We start from the raw sequence: 13,783 nt of genomic DNA, 5'->3' as shown, positions 1-13,783 counted from the left end.
TTTTCCAGCATAAAATGTAGGTCTTTCTTGACACTACACAGGATAAACACTATAAAAATGGGTGGATGAATAAAATTAGTCACTAATTAGTAGATAGTGTTAAAAAAAAGTTTTTACACAAAGATAGTGGTAGTCCATGAAAAAGTTTTTTATAAACATTATTTTATTGGATTAGTGAAAGAATAAAACGACATATCTTTTTTTTCCCGAACAACCTAGGCAATATGATAAACTGTATTTATTTAATTTTTTTTTTTTTTTAACCAACTATACAAAAATGACTAAGCAAGAAATGTAAAAATGAGTCACATGGGCAAAGAAATAGTACAGATACACATGATCACCTGTTTTTCTGGTGCTTTTTGGTTGTTTCTATGACCATAATAAAAAAATAATTAAAAATAATAATAATAATTATATGCTTATTTCGAGAGTTCTATGTTTTTGCAACGTCATTCCCATATTCCGTTACAGGCAAAATTTACATGTAATGATAACTTTTATTCTATCTGACATATCCAAAAACCCAAATGTACAGTTTGATATCTCAAGCCTCCCTGTAAACACGCAGGAAGCACAGCAAGGCTTCTATATAAGCTCACATATGTAGCTTACTTAAATTGTAATTGACTTATGCTGTATTGCTGGCACAGGTCTATGTATTGGGTTTTAAGGGTTAAAAGTTAATGTAATGAATAAGTATGTTAAATTTGTTAACTTTGTCAGAAAATTCCACCAGATAATATAGAGCCCATTGCATTACTTCACACAATAGACTTATAATAAACACAGTTCTCTTTCATCCACTACATAGGAAATGCTTTAAAACTAAATTAAAATCAAGTGTTCACATTGTTTTTCTTTTTAATGCACTTTTATCTCAGCACTTTATTTATGCAAAAAAAGGATTAAAATACTTTTTTGGATTGGGGCATATCTCAGAAGGAAGTTTGCATGAATTTTTTAATTTCCAAAGGGCTAACGTTTAAATGCATAGCATTCAAAAATGAATACGGACAAAAAAAATGCCTCCGTCTGAAAACCGACTGTCTGTGGTCCAGTTCATCCTAAAGCTTTTCGATAAGAATGAGGCGACATGTCGATGTGCTTTCACTTTATCCTTGACCCACCGTGTTGCCAACTTTGTGTGCAGAAGAATTGTTATTCAACATATTTGTACAAAAGGAAATTTCAGCATGCAAAGATATTTTAGATATTTGTGTGGTTTCAAATTCATGAAAATAGTTTGTGGATGACCCACACATAGCAAACTGTTGGTCAAATTGTGTAAGTGTGAGAATTTGGCCATGGTAAGTCCAAGGTTTGGCTGCGAGCTGAAAAAGTTTTTGCATGAGACATAGTGCTGTTGTATTGAATATTAGCATGGCTGTCATGACCCTGAGTGTGATATTGCAGTTTTACAAACACTGTTTATTATTAACAGATTATGCACTGTACCTTCTGGGGTTCTGAGGTTGAATCCCAAATAGTGTAAAACTAAAAGCTAGTTTAATGAAAACACTACTTTAACACATGATTAAAAAAGAGTTCCACCCCTTAATGGCTACACTATTTAACTTCCTGCAAACTGTTCAAAACTGTTTCTGTTGTCACACAATTTTGCCTGCTGTGTGCATTTTCTCATCGTGTAAATTGCCAACATGAGTTGTCATAGCCATTGCCATCCAACGACCTTTGTAAGTACTATTCTGAGATGAACACTTTATTTGCTTTTGTTTGAAATAGCCAGTTTGTGTGTAAATGTGTGTGTTTCTGTGCCTTTGTGTGTACAGTCATGCAAAATGAATAATATATAGTATGTTATATATATATATAAGTGTCATTACTATTAGTAGTGAGGATATAGTACTTGAGGATTCAATGTTAAAATGTTTTTTTTTTTTTTTTTACTTTTATGTGTCATTTTATATTGACCCATATTGTCACATATGAACACACACCCCAAAGGCCTTGTGACGACATGCCCCTAATTATGTGTTTTATTAAATTATGTTATATCTAAAGTTATTAAGGTTTATCTAAAGTTCTCAGTTATTATCATATATCTAAAGTGCTCAGTGAATAATAGGACATGCATTTATATATTGTAATACAATATCATGGAAAATACTTCTACTATTTATTTTCTAAATTTCCTATAAATGTTTTAAACTTTCCAAATAGCTTCTGATATCTTTTTTTAACCATCAGATGGGCAGCCAAACATTTTTCTCAGGTCCATCGATCAGCAGTGCGACAATCCCGTCTGAGGTTTCAAATCCAGTCATCCAGCCTGTGAGTTAAAAGTGCACACTTGTGGATAAACCCCACAAAAACATTTTATAGTATTTCCAGAATAATGCACCAAATAGAAATTTTATAATAATTGTTTGTATTAGTAATTGTAATTTGTTCATTGGTCTGCAGCTTACTCCCTATGTTGGATCTATAGGTGGGATTTTAAGACCTGGAATGCGACTGCATGTTGAAGGGACTGTTCATCCTAATGCCCATCAGTATGATACCATTTACAGTATATTTTTAAAGAAATCCATATAAAATGTCAATTCATCATAATTCGCCAAGAGGATAGGAATATGCGCATGGCATAGATTCATTGTGAAAGCAGCAGAATGCAAAGCTAAAATGGTTAGAAGAATGCAAATACAATTTAAAGAAGTGTGCTGTGTTTTAAAGCATTTACTGTAGTGTAAGTTATAATAATCCATTCTTCAATCTTACTATATTAATTAGGAGACGATTTGTGTGTGTTGGTTTCATCAAAAATAGGCTATTTTTCCTGTGATAAAGTAATACCCTAAGAGTAGGTTTTGAAAGGTGATTATATATATAATCATCTTTCAAAACCTACTCTTAGAGATTACTATATCACAGGAAAAATGGTATATTTTTTTTAATGAAACCAACAGTTGGTTATATATCAATAATATATTTAAAAATATATAAACATTTAATTTTTTAATTATATATATATATATATATATATATATATATATATATATATATAATAAAATAAAATAAGTATATAAATAAATTTGAAGACTCTATATGGCAAAAGCATGTACTGTAGACATCTGAAAGACCATATTAAGGTCTTTCTCAAGCTAATCTCACAAGGTCAGCAACATGCAATTATCTAGAAGGTCATTTATGTGCACAATGTGAGTCATGGTTTGCCAACATTTGGGTGAAAGACCTTATGGGCCCTGCACAGGGCCCTGACCTTAACATCACAGGGCAATTCTGGTTTGAATTGGAACATAAAACTAGCACATATGGTAGGATTGGTCAGGTGTCATTTTATATTACAGTAACTCAGCATAAGGACATTTATTATTTGTTGACAATAATAATAATAATAATAATAATAATAATGTAAAAATAAATACAAGTTACAAAAAAAGTTACCATACATAAAATACAAAATCAGCAATGATAATTATATGAATATGAATATAGCATTATTACATTTGTAGTTGCTACACGTAAAATAGATGTGAATTGACATTACATTGGTTCAATTTTGGTATTGCAAATAACTTGAATAACTTGCATAATAAGCTGCATAAAAACTATTTTTATACAGGTTTCACGTAAATTTTAAAGCAGGGGTCAAAGATGGTGATGACGTTGCTTTTTATTTCAACCCTCGGATCGGCCAGAATGTAACCATGAACGCCTTTCAGAATGGTCAATGGATGATAGAGGAATTGGGTTCTGATATGCCCTTTGTTCGAGGGGCATCCTTTAAATTACTGTTTATTGTCTATAAGGATTTCTATGAGGTATGTTATTTAAAGTTAATCATTGATAATTATTGAACAAAACCTATAGGTTAAATATTTAACAAATTTAAAACTTGTTTACAGGTCCATGTGAATGGAATGCGTCTTTACACATTTAATCACCGCATTCCTCTAGAAAGAATTACTACACTTGCAATTTCAGGAGATGTTTCAATAATCTGGTTGGGGTTTGAAGTAAGTAAACCATGATTTTTATTATTATTATTATTATTATTATTATTATTATTATATATTTCAATGCTATTTATAATACTGGGCCACATTGTCACACATGATCACTTACCCACAAGCCTTTGTGACTGTTTACCTCTAACTGATTAAAACTGAAACATAACTCAAGTCTTATTTAACCTGGGAATGCATATAAAATATAACTGGAAGGTTTGAACCCCAGTATCTAGCAAACTAAGCAAGAATGCAGCAGCGAGCCACACACAATAGCAGGCACAGATGCAGAAAAACCAAAAGCCAATGGGAAAAACTGAGCAAAATACAATTATACATTGCCTTGCCAAAGAATTATAAAAGCTAATTCTTGGTAAAGTTGCATCATTAAAACATTGACAATAAAAATCACAGCTATGTTTGATAATGAAAGTAAGCGCATTGCCACAAGCAAAATGTAATGAGCACTCAAAGGATTATTACTGAACAGTATCAGACATTAATAAAACCACTTATCAGTAAAGCTAATTGAAAAGAAGCCAACTTTGTTAGGCAACATACAGTAAAGACAATCTTGAAGCAATGAAAAATGCCCAGGTGGTCTAAGAAGTTCTGATTTTCCCTAATTGAGAGCAATGGGCATGACAGGGTAAATATGGAAATGCATGCAGTGCCACAACCAACATGTGATCACGCACACTCATTTACACACTCTGGCTATTTGGAAATGAAAATTAGCCTGACCTACAAGTCTTTAGATTGTGGGCGGTCCCCGTATACCCACCGGATACCGCCCAACGTCTGTAAAGGTTTCTAGGTGCTCTCTACCTCCCTATATTGACACAAGGCCAAACTGAGTGTCCCCTTAATTTTTGCTTGATACAATAAGATGTCAATTGTCTTTAAAAAGTTAAAAACAAGTAACTGTTCTGACCTAAATTTGAGATTTCATGTTGACATTTGAACCATTATGTTAACACACGTGAGGGCAGTAGTGGACCATTGGTTACTGCTTTGGGTTACTGATCTTAAAGTCAAGGGGTTCAGAGGAGCAGGAGATAGCTCAGTGGTTAAGTCGTTGGACTACCGATCGTGGGTTCAAACCCTAGCACCACAAAGGTGTGCCACCCTTGAGCAGATGAAAATTTATTAGGTTCTGAATACCAAATGCCATAAATGTTAATTTATAGAGAGTTCAGCAAGGGGTACTGCTGAACTGCAACTGGTGGACCACCGTCTGGGACCTTTAAGCATGGTTCTTAAACCTCTCTGCTTTTGGGGGGGACTGTACCTTGGCTGATCATGTGCTCTGGCACCACCATCCTAATGAGCTGGGGTATTTAAGAAAAAGAGCTGCACTGATCCCTGTAGTGTATGTGACAGATTTCTTCTTATTAAAACTAGATTTGACTAAAACTGTTTATTACCCTGCTCATCTCCGAAACCTCTTTCACACCTATGCATAATGTAAACATATATTTACACTTTGAATATATATATAATGACTCATTGTTTTAACTTTATGTTGTGTTCAGGTGTGATTATCAGGGAATTTCATTTTCAAAGACAGAATATACCAAAATACAACCTAAATAAATTGCAAAATAAATGAGACATCCAGTGGAACTCAATAAATAATCAAGGCAGTAGTTATGTAAATTCTGATTATACATATTTTTTCCTCATTTAGGATTGGCGCCAAACATTCACTTATTCCATCCCATCCGTGGTTTTAAATCCTGTGATCCACCCTGTAAGCTAATCAGCACACAATGCTTCAAATTATTTAATAGAATAATGAAGTAATCAAAACATGACCAAATATGAATTTTGTATTTTTCTGTCTTTGTAATTATATTTTATTAATTAAAGAGCATCCCCTATGTTGGACCAGTAGCAGGAGGTATAAGACCAGGAATGCAGCTGCATGTTGAAGGAGCTATTCCTCCTAATGCCAAACAGTATGCTATATTTATTGTTCTTAATATTTATTACTTAAAATTTAATTGATAGCTGCTACAGACTTGTAGCAATGCAGTTTAATTATTTTTAATGTAATCTATTCAATCTTGGTATTGTAAATAATGCAGGTTTCAAATAAATTTTAAAACAGGTATACAAGATGGTGATGATACTGCTTTTCATTTCAATCCCCGGATCGGTCAGGATGTATACATGAATGTCTTCAAGAACGGGCAGTGGCAGAAAGGGGAATTGGGTCACAATAAGACGTTTGTTGAGGGAGCATCCTTTAATTTACTGTTTATCATCTATAGGGATTTTTATGAGGTAGGTAACTTAAAATAAATCATTGATAATTAATAAACAAAACATCGTCAAACATTAAAACACGTTTAAAACTCATCTACAGGTCCATGTAAATGGAGAACATATCTACAAATTCAATCACCGCATTCCTGTAGATAGAGTAAATACACTTGGAATTTCAGGAGATGTTTTAATACGATGGTTTGGTTTTGCGGTAAGTAAATCAGTTTATTACAATCACCAGTTTATCAAAATATGTCAAACTTTCTATTCAGAATTCACAAAATTTTAGAACATGAACATGAAGAACTTTTTTTTTTACTAATAAAGATTAATTATCAAAATAATTATGTACATTTGCAAGTTTACAATTATGTAAACTTACAAAACGGTATTAATTAATTATTATTAATAATACTGATAACAGTAATAAATAAAATATGTATTTTTTTTCTCCTCAGAATAAGAGCATTACTCCAAAACCCCCAACCCCACCAAGCTCAACTTTGAGTTCGATATCCCTGCCTTTAGAAATTACATATCCAATCAGTAACCTTGTAAGTAAAACATAGACAGAAAAGCCACAACATTTGTGTTAACAATAAATGTTTTAAACTCAACCATTGTGCTAATAGTGTAAAAACCTTATCTTTTACCATTAGATTTAGAACTTCTGTACTTTCCTAATTGTGCACATCAATTCTTCTGTTTTCAGAGACTTCCTTATGTTGATAAAATTCCAGGAGGTTTGAAAGAAGACATGGTTTTTTTCTTACAAGGGACCGTTCTTACAAATACAGCTTCGTATGATTTAAATATGTCATATACAGTTAAAAATATGAAAACACCATATGTAACTAATACAGTTTATTAAAAAAGGCTTGCAGTCCACCAGGTAGTCCACCATTTTTGAGTTAACCATATTTTCACTTTTTTTTCTTCGCAGCATTGTAGTTAATTTCAAAACAGGGCTTGGTGATGCCCATGACGTTGCTTTTCACTACAGACCCTGGATTAACCATAAAACAGTCCTGAACAGCTTCCAAAATGGAGGATGGAGGACGGAAGAAGATGTACATAGTGTGCCCTACACCAGCGGAGGAGCCTTTATTCTTCTTATAGCCATCAAGTCTGATGGTTATAAGGTGTCTTTATTTGCTCCTAAATTATGGATAGAAATCTATTTAAAGTATAATTAAATAAATATTGTGATCAATCATTAAAAAGTTCCTTTTGGTAGGTCTTTTTGAACGGCGTACAACACTGCACATTCAGGCACCGTATTTCCCTAGAGAAAGTTTCTATGGTTCAAATTTGTGGAAATGTTGCCACCAATGTCTGTGGTTTTATTGATGTAAGTTTACAAGATTTTTTGTTTTTATTGGTGTACCTGCGAACTGTATTAACGAATAAAATTAAATCAATTGTCTTCATTTATATATTTATTTACTTGCTTACATACTTAATAACTTAAAGATGCGATTCAATAACATGCATACTTTCTTTATCTCCTCAGAATTGGAGTACTCATTCATCCTTTGCAGAACTAAAGGAAGTAACAGAAAGCTCAACCTCCATTTTGCCATTTTTGCCTTTAGAGACTTCATATCCAGTAAATTTCCCTGTAAGTGAGTTTTTATCATTATGTCAAAAAATATTAGTTTTTTTTTATTATTATTGTGGCAATATTACAGATGTTAGAACACTCATGGTATAAGTTTGTGTTTAAAAATTAGAATTATTTTGATAAGAAACATTGGACAAATATTAACTACATGATATTGGGATAATGTTAAACAGATGACCCCAAATGAATGTTGCAAATATGACTTCCAAACCACATTTATTATTGTTATTTTTTATTTATAAATTATTTATTTATATAAAACACATCAAACATTTTATAATTTCCCCGTTCCACCCGGGAACCTATTGTCAATGCTATTAATGCATATACAGTGGAACCTTGGATTACAAGCATAATTTGTTCTGGAAGCAGGCTAAAAAATAAATACATAAAAATAATTAATAAAAAATATAAAGTTAAAATAAAATAAATTAACCTGCATTTTACCTTTACAAAAAAAGGAAAAATAAATCCCAGCAGATAAGTGTTTCTGTTTCTAAGCGCACACTAACGGAATCACTAGTGTAAAGTAAAAATAAAACAAAGAGAGGGGAGAAGAGGAGGAGGAGTGTGTACGTGAAGGTAAGAGGAGGTGTGTGTGTGTGAAGTGTCCAATGTCAAAGTAAAGGCTGATACAGAGAGGGAGAGAGAAAATGTATCTTTAACCTCTCTACCGAGTCTTCTTTTGCTTTACACGCACACAAACACGTGTTATAATGAACAGTACATGTGCGCTGTATACACACGCATACAAACACAAAATAAAACATGTTTTACGCGCACACACATGGTCAAAGTGTTATAGTAAACAGTAAACGCGTGTACGGATGTTGATTATACCAGTGAGAGACGTGCACTCGAATCAGGAAATTGATTATATATATATATATATATATATATATATATATATATATATATATATATTTACAGTGGTGTGAAAAACTTTTTGCCCCGTTCCTGATTTCTTATTCTTTTGCATGTTTGTCACACATTAGTCAAAGATAACACAAGTAAACACAAAATGCAGTTTTTAAATGATGGTTTTTATTATTTAGGGAGAAAAAAAAATTCCAAACCTACATGGCCCTGTGTGAAAAAGTAATTGCCCCCTGAACCTAATAACTGGTTGGGCCACCCTTAGCAGCAATAACTGCAATCAAGCGTTTGCGATAACTTGCAACTAGTCTTTTACAGCGCTCTGGAGGAATTTTGCCCACTCATCTTTGCAGAATTGTTGTAATTCAGCTTTATTTGAGGGTTTTCTAGCATGAACTGCCTTTTTAAGGTCATGCCACAACACCTCAATAGGATTCAGGTCAGGACTTTGACTAGGCCACTCCAAAGTCTTCATTTTGTTTTTCTTCGGCCATTCAGAGGTGGATTTGCTGGTGTGTTTTGGGTCATTGTCCTGCTGCAGCACCCAAGATCGCTTTAGCTTGAGTTGACGAACAGATGGCCGGATATTCTCCTTCAGGATTTTTTGGTAGACAGTATGGTTTCATCTATCACAGCAAGCCTTTCAGGTCCTGAAGCAGCAAAACAACCCCAGACCATCACACTACCACCACCATATTTTACTGTTGGTATGATGTTCTTTTTCTGAAATGCTGTGTTACTTTTACGCCAGATGTAACGGGACACGCACCTTCCAAAAAGTTCAACATTTGTCTCGTCGGTCCACAAGGTATTTTCCCAAAAGTCTTGGCAATCATTGAGATGTTTTTTAGGAAAATTGAGACGAGCCTTAATGTTCTTTTTGCTTAAAAGTGGTTTGCGCCTTGGAAATCTGCCATGCAGGCCGTTTTTGCCCAGTTTCTTTCTTATGGTGGAGTCGTGAACACTGACCTTAATTGAGGCAAGTGAGGCCCGCAGTTCTGTAGATGTTGTCCTGGGGTCTTTTGTGGCCTCTCGGATGAGTTGTCTCTGCGCTCTTGGGGTAATTTTGGTTGGCCGGCCACTCCTGGGAAGGTTCAGCACTGTTCCATGTTTTTGCCATTTGTGGATAATGGCTCTCACTGTGGTTCGCTGGAGTCCCAAAGCTTTAGAAATGGCTTTATAACCTTTACCAGACTGATAGATCTCAATTACTTTTGTTCTCATTCATTTCTGAAATTCTTTGGATCTTGGCATGATGTCTAGCTTTTGAGGTGCTTTTGGTCTACTTCTCTGTGTCAGGTAGCTCCTACTGTATTTAAGTGATTTTTTGATTGAAATAGGTGTGGCAGTAATCAGGCCTGGGGGTGACTACAGAAATTGAACTCAGGTGTGATAAACCACAGTTAAGTTATTTTTTAAAAAGGGGGGCAATCACTTTTTCACACAGGGCCATGTAGATTTGGAGTTTTTTTTTCTCCCTTAATAACGTAAACCTTCATTTAAAAACTGCATTTTGTGTTCAATTATGTTATCTTTGACTAATAGTTAACGGTTTTTGATGAGCAGAAACATATAAGTGTGAAAAACATGCAAAAGAATAAGAAATCAGGAAGGGGGCAAATAGTTTTTCACACCACTGTATATAAAATACCTTCTGTCAGAAAAGACTTTTTTTAGTTTGGACATTGTTTGCAAAATGTATTACAAAATAGTATGGTACATAGTGTATGGGTGTGTGTAGGCTCTGTACACAGGATAACTGGTATAGAAGATGAAAATGAACTCTATAACAATGAAAAATGTGAAACAAAACTATGACAGTCAATTTAACCCCTCACTGTGTGCTCACAAAATTTCTAAATGTGGTCAGATGTTGTGCCAACAGCTTTTAATAAAGTGATATAGATTACTGAAAAAATAATTAAGTAATAAAGTGATATAAATGCTAAAAATAAATGTTGCTATTCTGTTGTTTTGAGGTTGTATTGGGAACGTTGTGTTGGATTATTCATTCACCACTAACCCTAACCCTGATTTTAGCAATGTAATTCCAACTTTCAAAACCAACTTAATACAATCACTGGTTTGATATTGTCCATTGGGCAGCAATGTAGTAACATAATCACAACTGTTTGACATCAAACAACAATAAGATTTCTGCTGAGTGATTGTGTACATAATTTGTTCTGTCTCCAGGCGATTCCCTATGCAAGTAAAATCCTAAATAGGCTCAAACCAGGCATGGCCATGTTTGTATATGGGACTGTTCTTGCAAATGCACAAGGGTATGTGTTTAAAGCATTTTAAATTAAAACAAAGACAACACCATACAACCATGTTCAAAATTTTGTGCCCTCATTTTTTAATTATATGGATATATATTTTTGTGTAAAAACAAAACAAAAAAAATCTGATCATAGTGGGTTTAGTATTAAGCAAATACAACCTTAGATGAACAAAAACATATTAACAACAACATTTAACTTTTTTTACCATACAGTATATTATTTTTTAAAAATCAGGCAAAAAAAGAACAAGAACATAAGAGTAATACTTAGTACCCCCTTACAGCCCCCTCAGGATTTCAAAGTTCTTTTAAAAAAGAACACAAAAGCACGACTGATCTTCTAAAAAAAAATGCATACAAACAAACTACAAGATTTATGGAACAATGTCTTATGGACAAAAAAGACCAAATTGTTCGGCTTCAAAGCCAGGACAATGTTTGGCAAAATGGTGATGATTTGGAATTGTTTTACAGCCACAGAACCTGAGCACCTTTCAGTCAAAATTTTTAGTCCTGCAACCAGAATTAACCAAACTGAATTGCTGCGGTGGGGAAAAAAAGGAAACCTAATTTATTATTATTAATAATAATAATAATAATGGTGAATAGTAATAAGTAAAGCTATATGTTGTTTACAAGATGATTTTTTTATCGACTTTTGAGCATGATTGTATGTTACTATTGACTATATGATTTAAGAAGCACATTTAGAAATGTTGCCCAAAAGTTATTACAAGTTATATTTATATATGTTTTTTTTTCTTAGCTTTTCAGTTAATTTCAAGACAGGGAAGGGGGATAATGATGACATTGCTTTTCACTACAATCCCCGCTTTTCTGGTGAAACTGTCCTGAACTCCCTCAGAAACGGTGGCTGGGAGACACCAGAAAATTTACCTGGTTTACCCTTCACTAGGAAAACTTCCTTTCAAATTATTTTTGTTTTTAAATCAGAAGGCTATGAGGTCAGTTTCTTTAAATTATTTCATAGTAAACATTAAATAAACATAAAATTTTTATTCATTTACAAAATCTTCCATGCTTCTTCAGGTTTATGTGGGTGGCTCTAAACACTGCACATTTAAACACCGCATTCCTTTGGAGAACATTTGTGCAATTGAAATTCCTGGAATGCCATTTGCTGGAGTTACCATTCAGTTCATTGGTTTTGTTGAAGTAAGTAAAACATTTCTGGTTTTTTTTACGTTTAAAATTATCCTGCAATATTTACCATATTTTCTATTCTTTTTTTCTATTAGAACTGGAAGAATCTATCAATTTAAATGAGTAATACACATATACAAGGAGGAAGTTCCAAGGCAAAAGAAATACAACTAAGTTTGGTGGCAATTTTGATTCCTTATATTTTCTTTTTCAATAGGTATAAATTTCAAAATCTCACAAAATTTTAAATTTGCCTTTAATGCCACCACCTTGTTATCCTTGTTATTTAGACCTGACATGACCATGAATCATGTTAACATTTTTATCCACACTGAATTTTAATTTACACTGTTAAAAAAAAAGACTTACCTGTGAAATGTAGTTTTCATGTGGTCATTACATTTTTTTTTATGTTTCCTATATTGGTATGTGAAATGTCTAGAAAACAAATACAGGGATAAAATGTCCATGATATTCCAAAGTTATTCAATTAATTTATCATTTTAATCTGTAATTTAAATGATTTTTGAAAATTATACTGTCTTTTGATCAGAGATTCACATTTTTATTGTTAATCTACAATTTTGCTGCAAATGTGCTTGGATACTTCTCTTATAAACCAATGAGGGATAAAAAAAAAAACTTTCTCTTTGCAAAAATGCAGAATGAAGTTGATAAGACCGTCCAGAATCTACAAGTGAATTTCTGGGCTGATTTTCTTATGCGGTAGCTTGTCCTGCTGACAATCTACACTGGAAAGGCTTTAATGTGTTTAAGCATGAATTATGATTCTCTGTGAGAGAGCATCAAAGGAAACAAAAAGTATCTTTAATGTCTTTTTTGCTAAGGACCAAATATTTGCTATTGCTTTTTTAGATTAAAAAGTTTTTTGGGGTACTAATGGGAAAACAGCTTTTATACAATGATCAGCCATAACATAAACACTAAATATCATTAACACATTAACCCTGATTATCAATTAATATACTAGTAAACTGAAAGGATCATGGGCACCCAAGACACACCCATGCTCATGACCATCTCACCAGTTTACCGGGGTGGTCTTTTAGTCACCTTCAGCAGAACCTCCACAAGATTGAGCATACTGTTTTGCTTTGTAATGTTTTAGCTGATCAGTGTATATATCAGGCTTTTATTATTATCTCCTTTTAAATTTATTTTAGTAAATATAGCCTCTTAAATATGCTGCAATCACAAACACAGGCTTTTCATTTGGTGTTAACAGAAAATTCTCATGGACATTAGGTTCTTAGAATCTCATTCTTAATGCTTTGAATAAAAATTAAAAAGCTGAAATTATGCCTGGTTATTTAAGTGTTATGTGTGAAATACACAGAGAAGTGAAACAAGTTTGCTTTTTATATTATGTTGCATACTACCAAAATGGCTCTTCTCTCACACAAGTTAAAAAAAAAATAAAAAATAAATAGACGAAGAGTTCAAGGATTACAACAGACAAAGTTAAGAACATCACCATATATGTGAATTATATAACATTATAATACAGAGTATAACTCCATGCCTACAGAAAGATACAGTGCTGATACC

The 13,783-nt window shown here is 33.1% G+C and overlaps 1 protein-coding gene across 2 annotated transcripts; it reads left to right on the top strand.

Moving 5' to 3' along the window:
• The first annotated feature begins 1,606 nt into the window (after positions 1 to 1,606).
• On the top strand, positions 1,607 to 13,517 carry LOC128527577 (galectin-4-like). Of its 2 annotated transcripts, XM_053500021.1 has the most exons (18): positions 1,607 to 1,697; positions 2,212 to 2,295; positions 2,428 to 2,516; positions 3,608 to 3,806; positions 3,891 to 4,001; positions 5,683 to 5,745; positions 5,865 to 5,953; positions 6,083 to 6,281; positions 6,364 to 6,474; positions 6,722 to 6,817; positions 6,976 to 7,064; positions 7,207 to 7,405; positions 7,501 to 7,614; positions 7,777 to 7,884; positions 10,960 to 11,048; positions 11,817 to 12,015; positions 12,101 to 12,226; positions 12,310 to 13,516. In XM_053500021.1, the coding sequence occupies exons 1-18, from the start codon at positions 1,662 to 1,664 to the stop codon at positions 12,331 to 12,333; spliced, it is 2,025 nt and encodes a 674-aa protein (XP_053355996.1). In that variant the 5' UTR covers positions 1,607 to 1,661; the 3' UTR covers positions 12,334 to 13,516. The 2 variants fall into 2 exon arrangements, with proteins under 2 accessions (XP_053355996.1, XP_053355997.1); XM_053500022.1 differs by lacking the exon at positions 1,607 to 1,697 and having other exon boundaries at positions 2,214 to 2,295; positions 2,453 to 2,516; positions 12,310 to 13,517.
• The last annotated feature ends 266 nt before the right edge of the window (positions 13,518 to 13,783 follow it).

The sequence above is a fragment of the Clarias gariepinus genome, chromosome 7 (assembly GCF_024256425.1).
Source record: "Clarias gariepinus isolate MV-2021 ecotype Netherlands chromosome 7, CGAR_prim_01v2, whole genome shotgun sequence".
Taxonomy (NCBI): domain Eukaryota; kingdom Metazoa; phylum Chordata; class Actinopteri; order Siluriformes; family Clariidae; genus Clarias; species Clarias gariepinus.
Note: the sequence above shows the minus strand (reverse complement) of the source record. Positions and strands in the feature narration are given on the sequence as shown.

What these genes read in the sequence shown, in the direction of transcription:
- LOC128527577 (XM_053500021.1), top strand. Translation starts at nt 1,662, where the DNA reads ATGAGTTGTCATAGCCATTGCCATCCAACGACCTTT. An exon ending in TCAAGTCTGATGGTTATAAG is followed by an intron (nt 7,406 to 7,500) that starts GTGTCTTTATTT and finishes TCCTTTTGGTAG; the next exon opens with GTCTTTTTGAACGGCGTACA. An exon ending in CATATCCAGTAAATTTCCCT is followed by an intron (nt 7,885 to 10,959) that starts GTAAGTGAGTTT and finishes TTCTGTCTCCAG; the next exon opens with GCGATTCCCTATGCAAGTAA.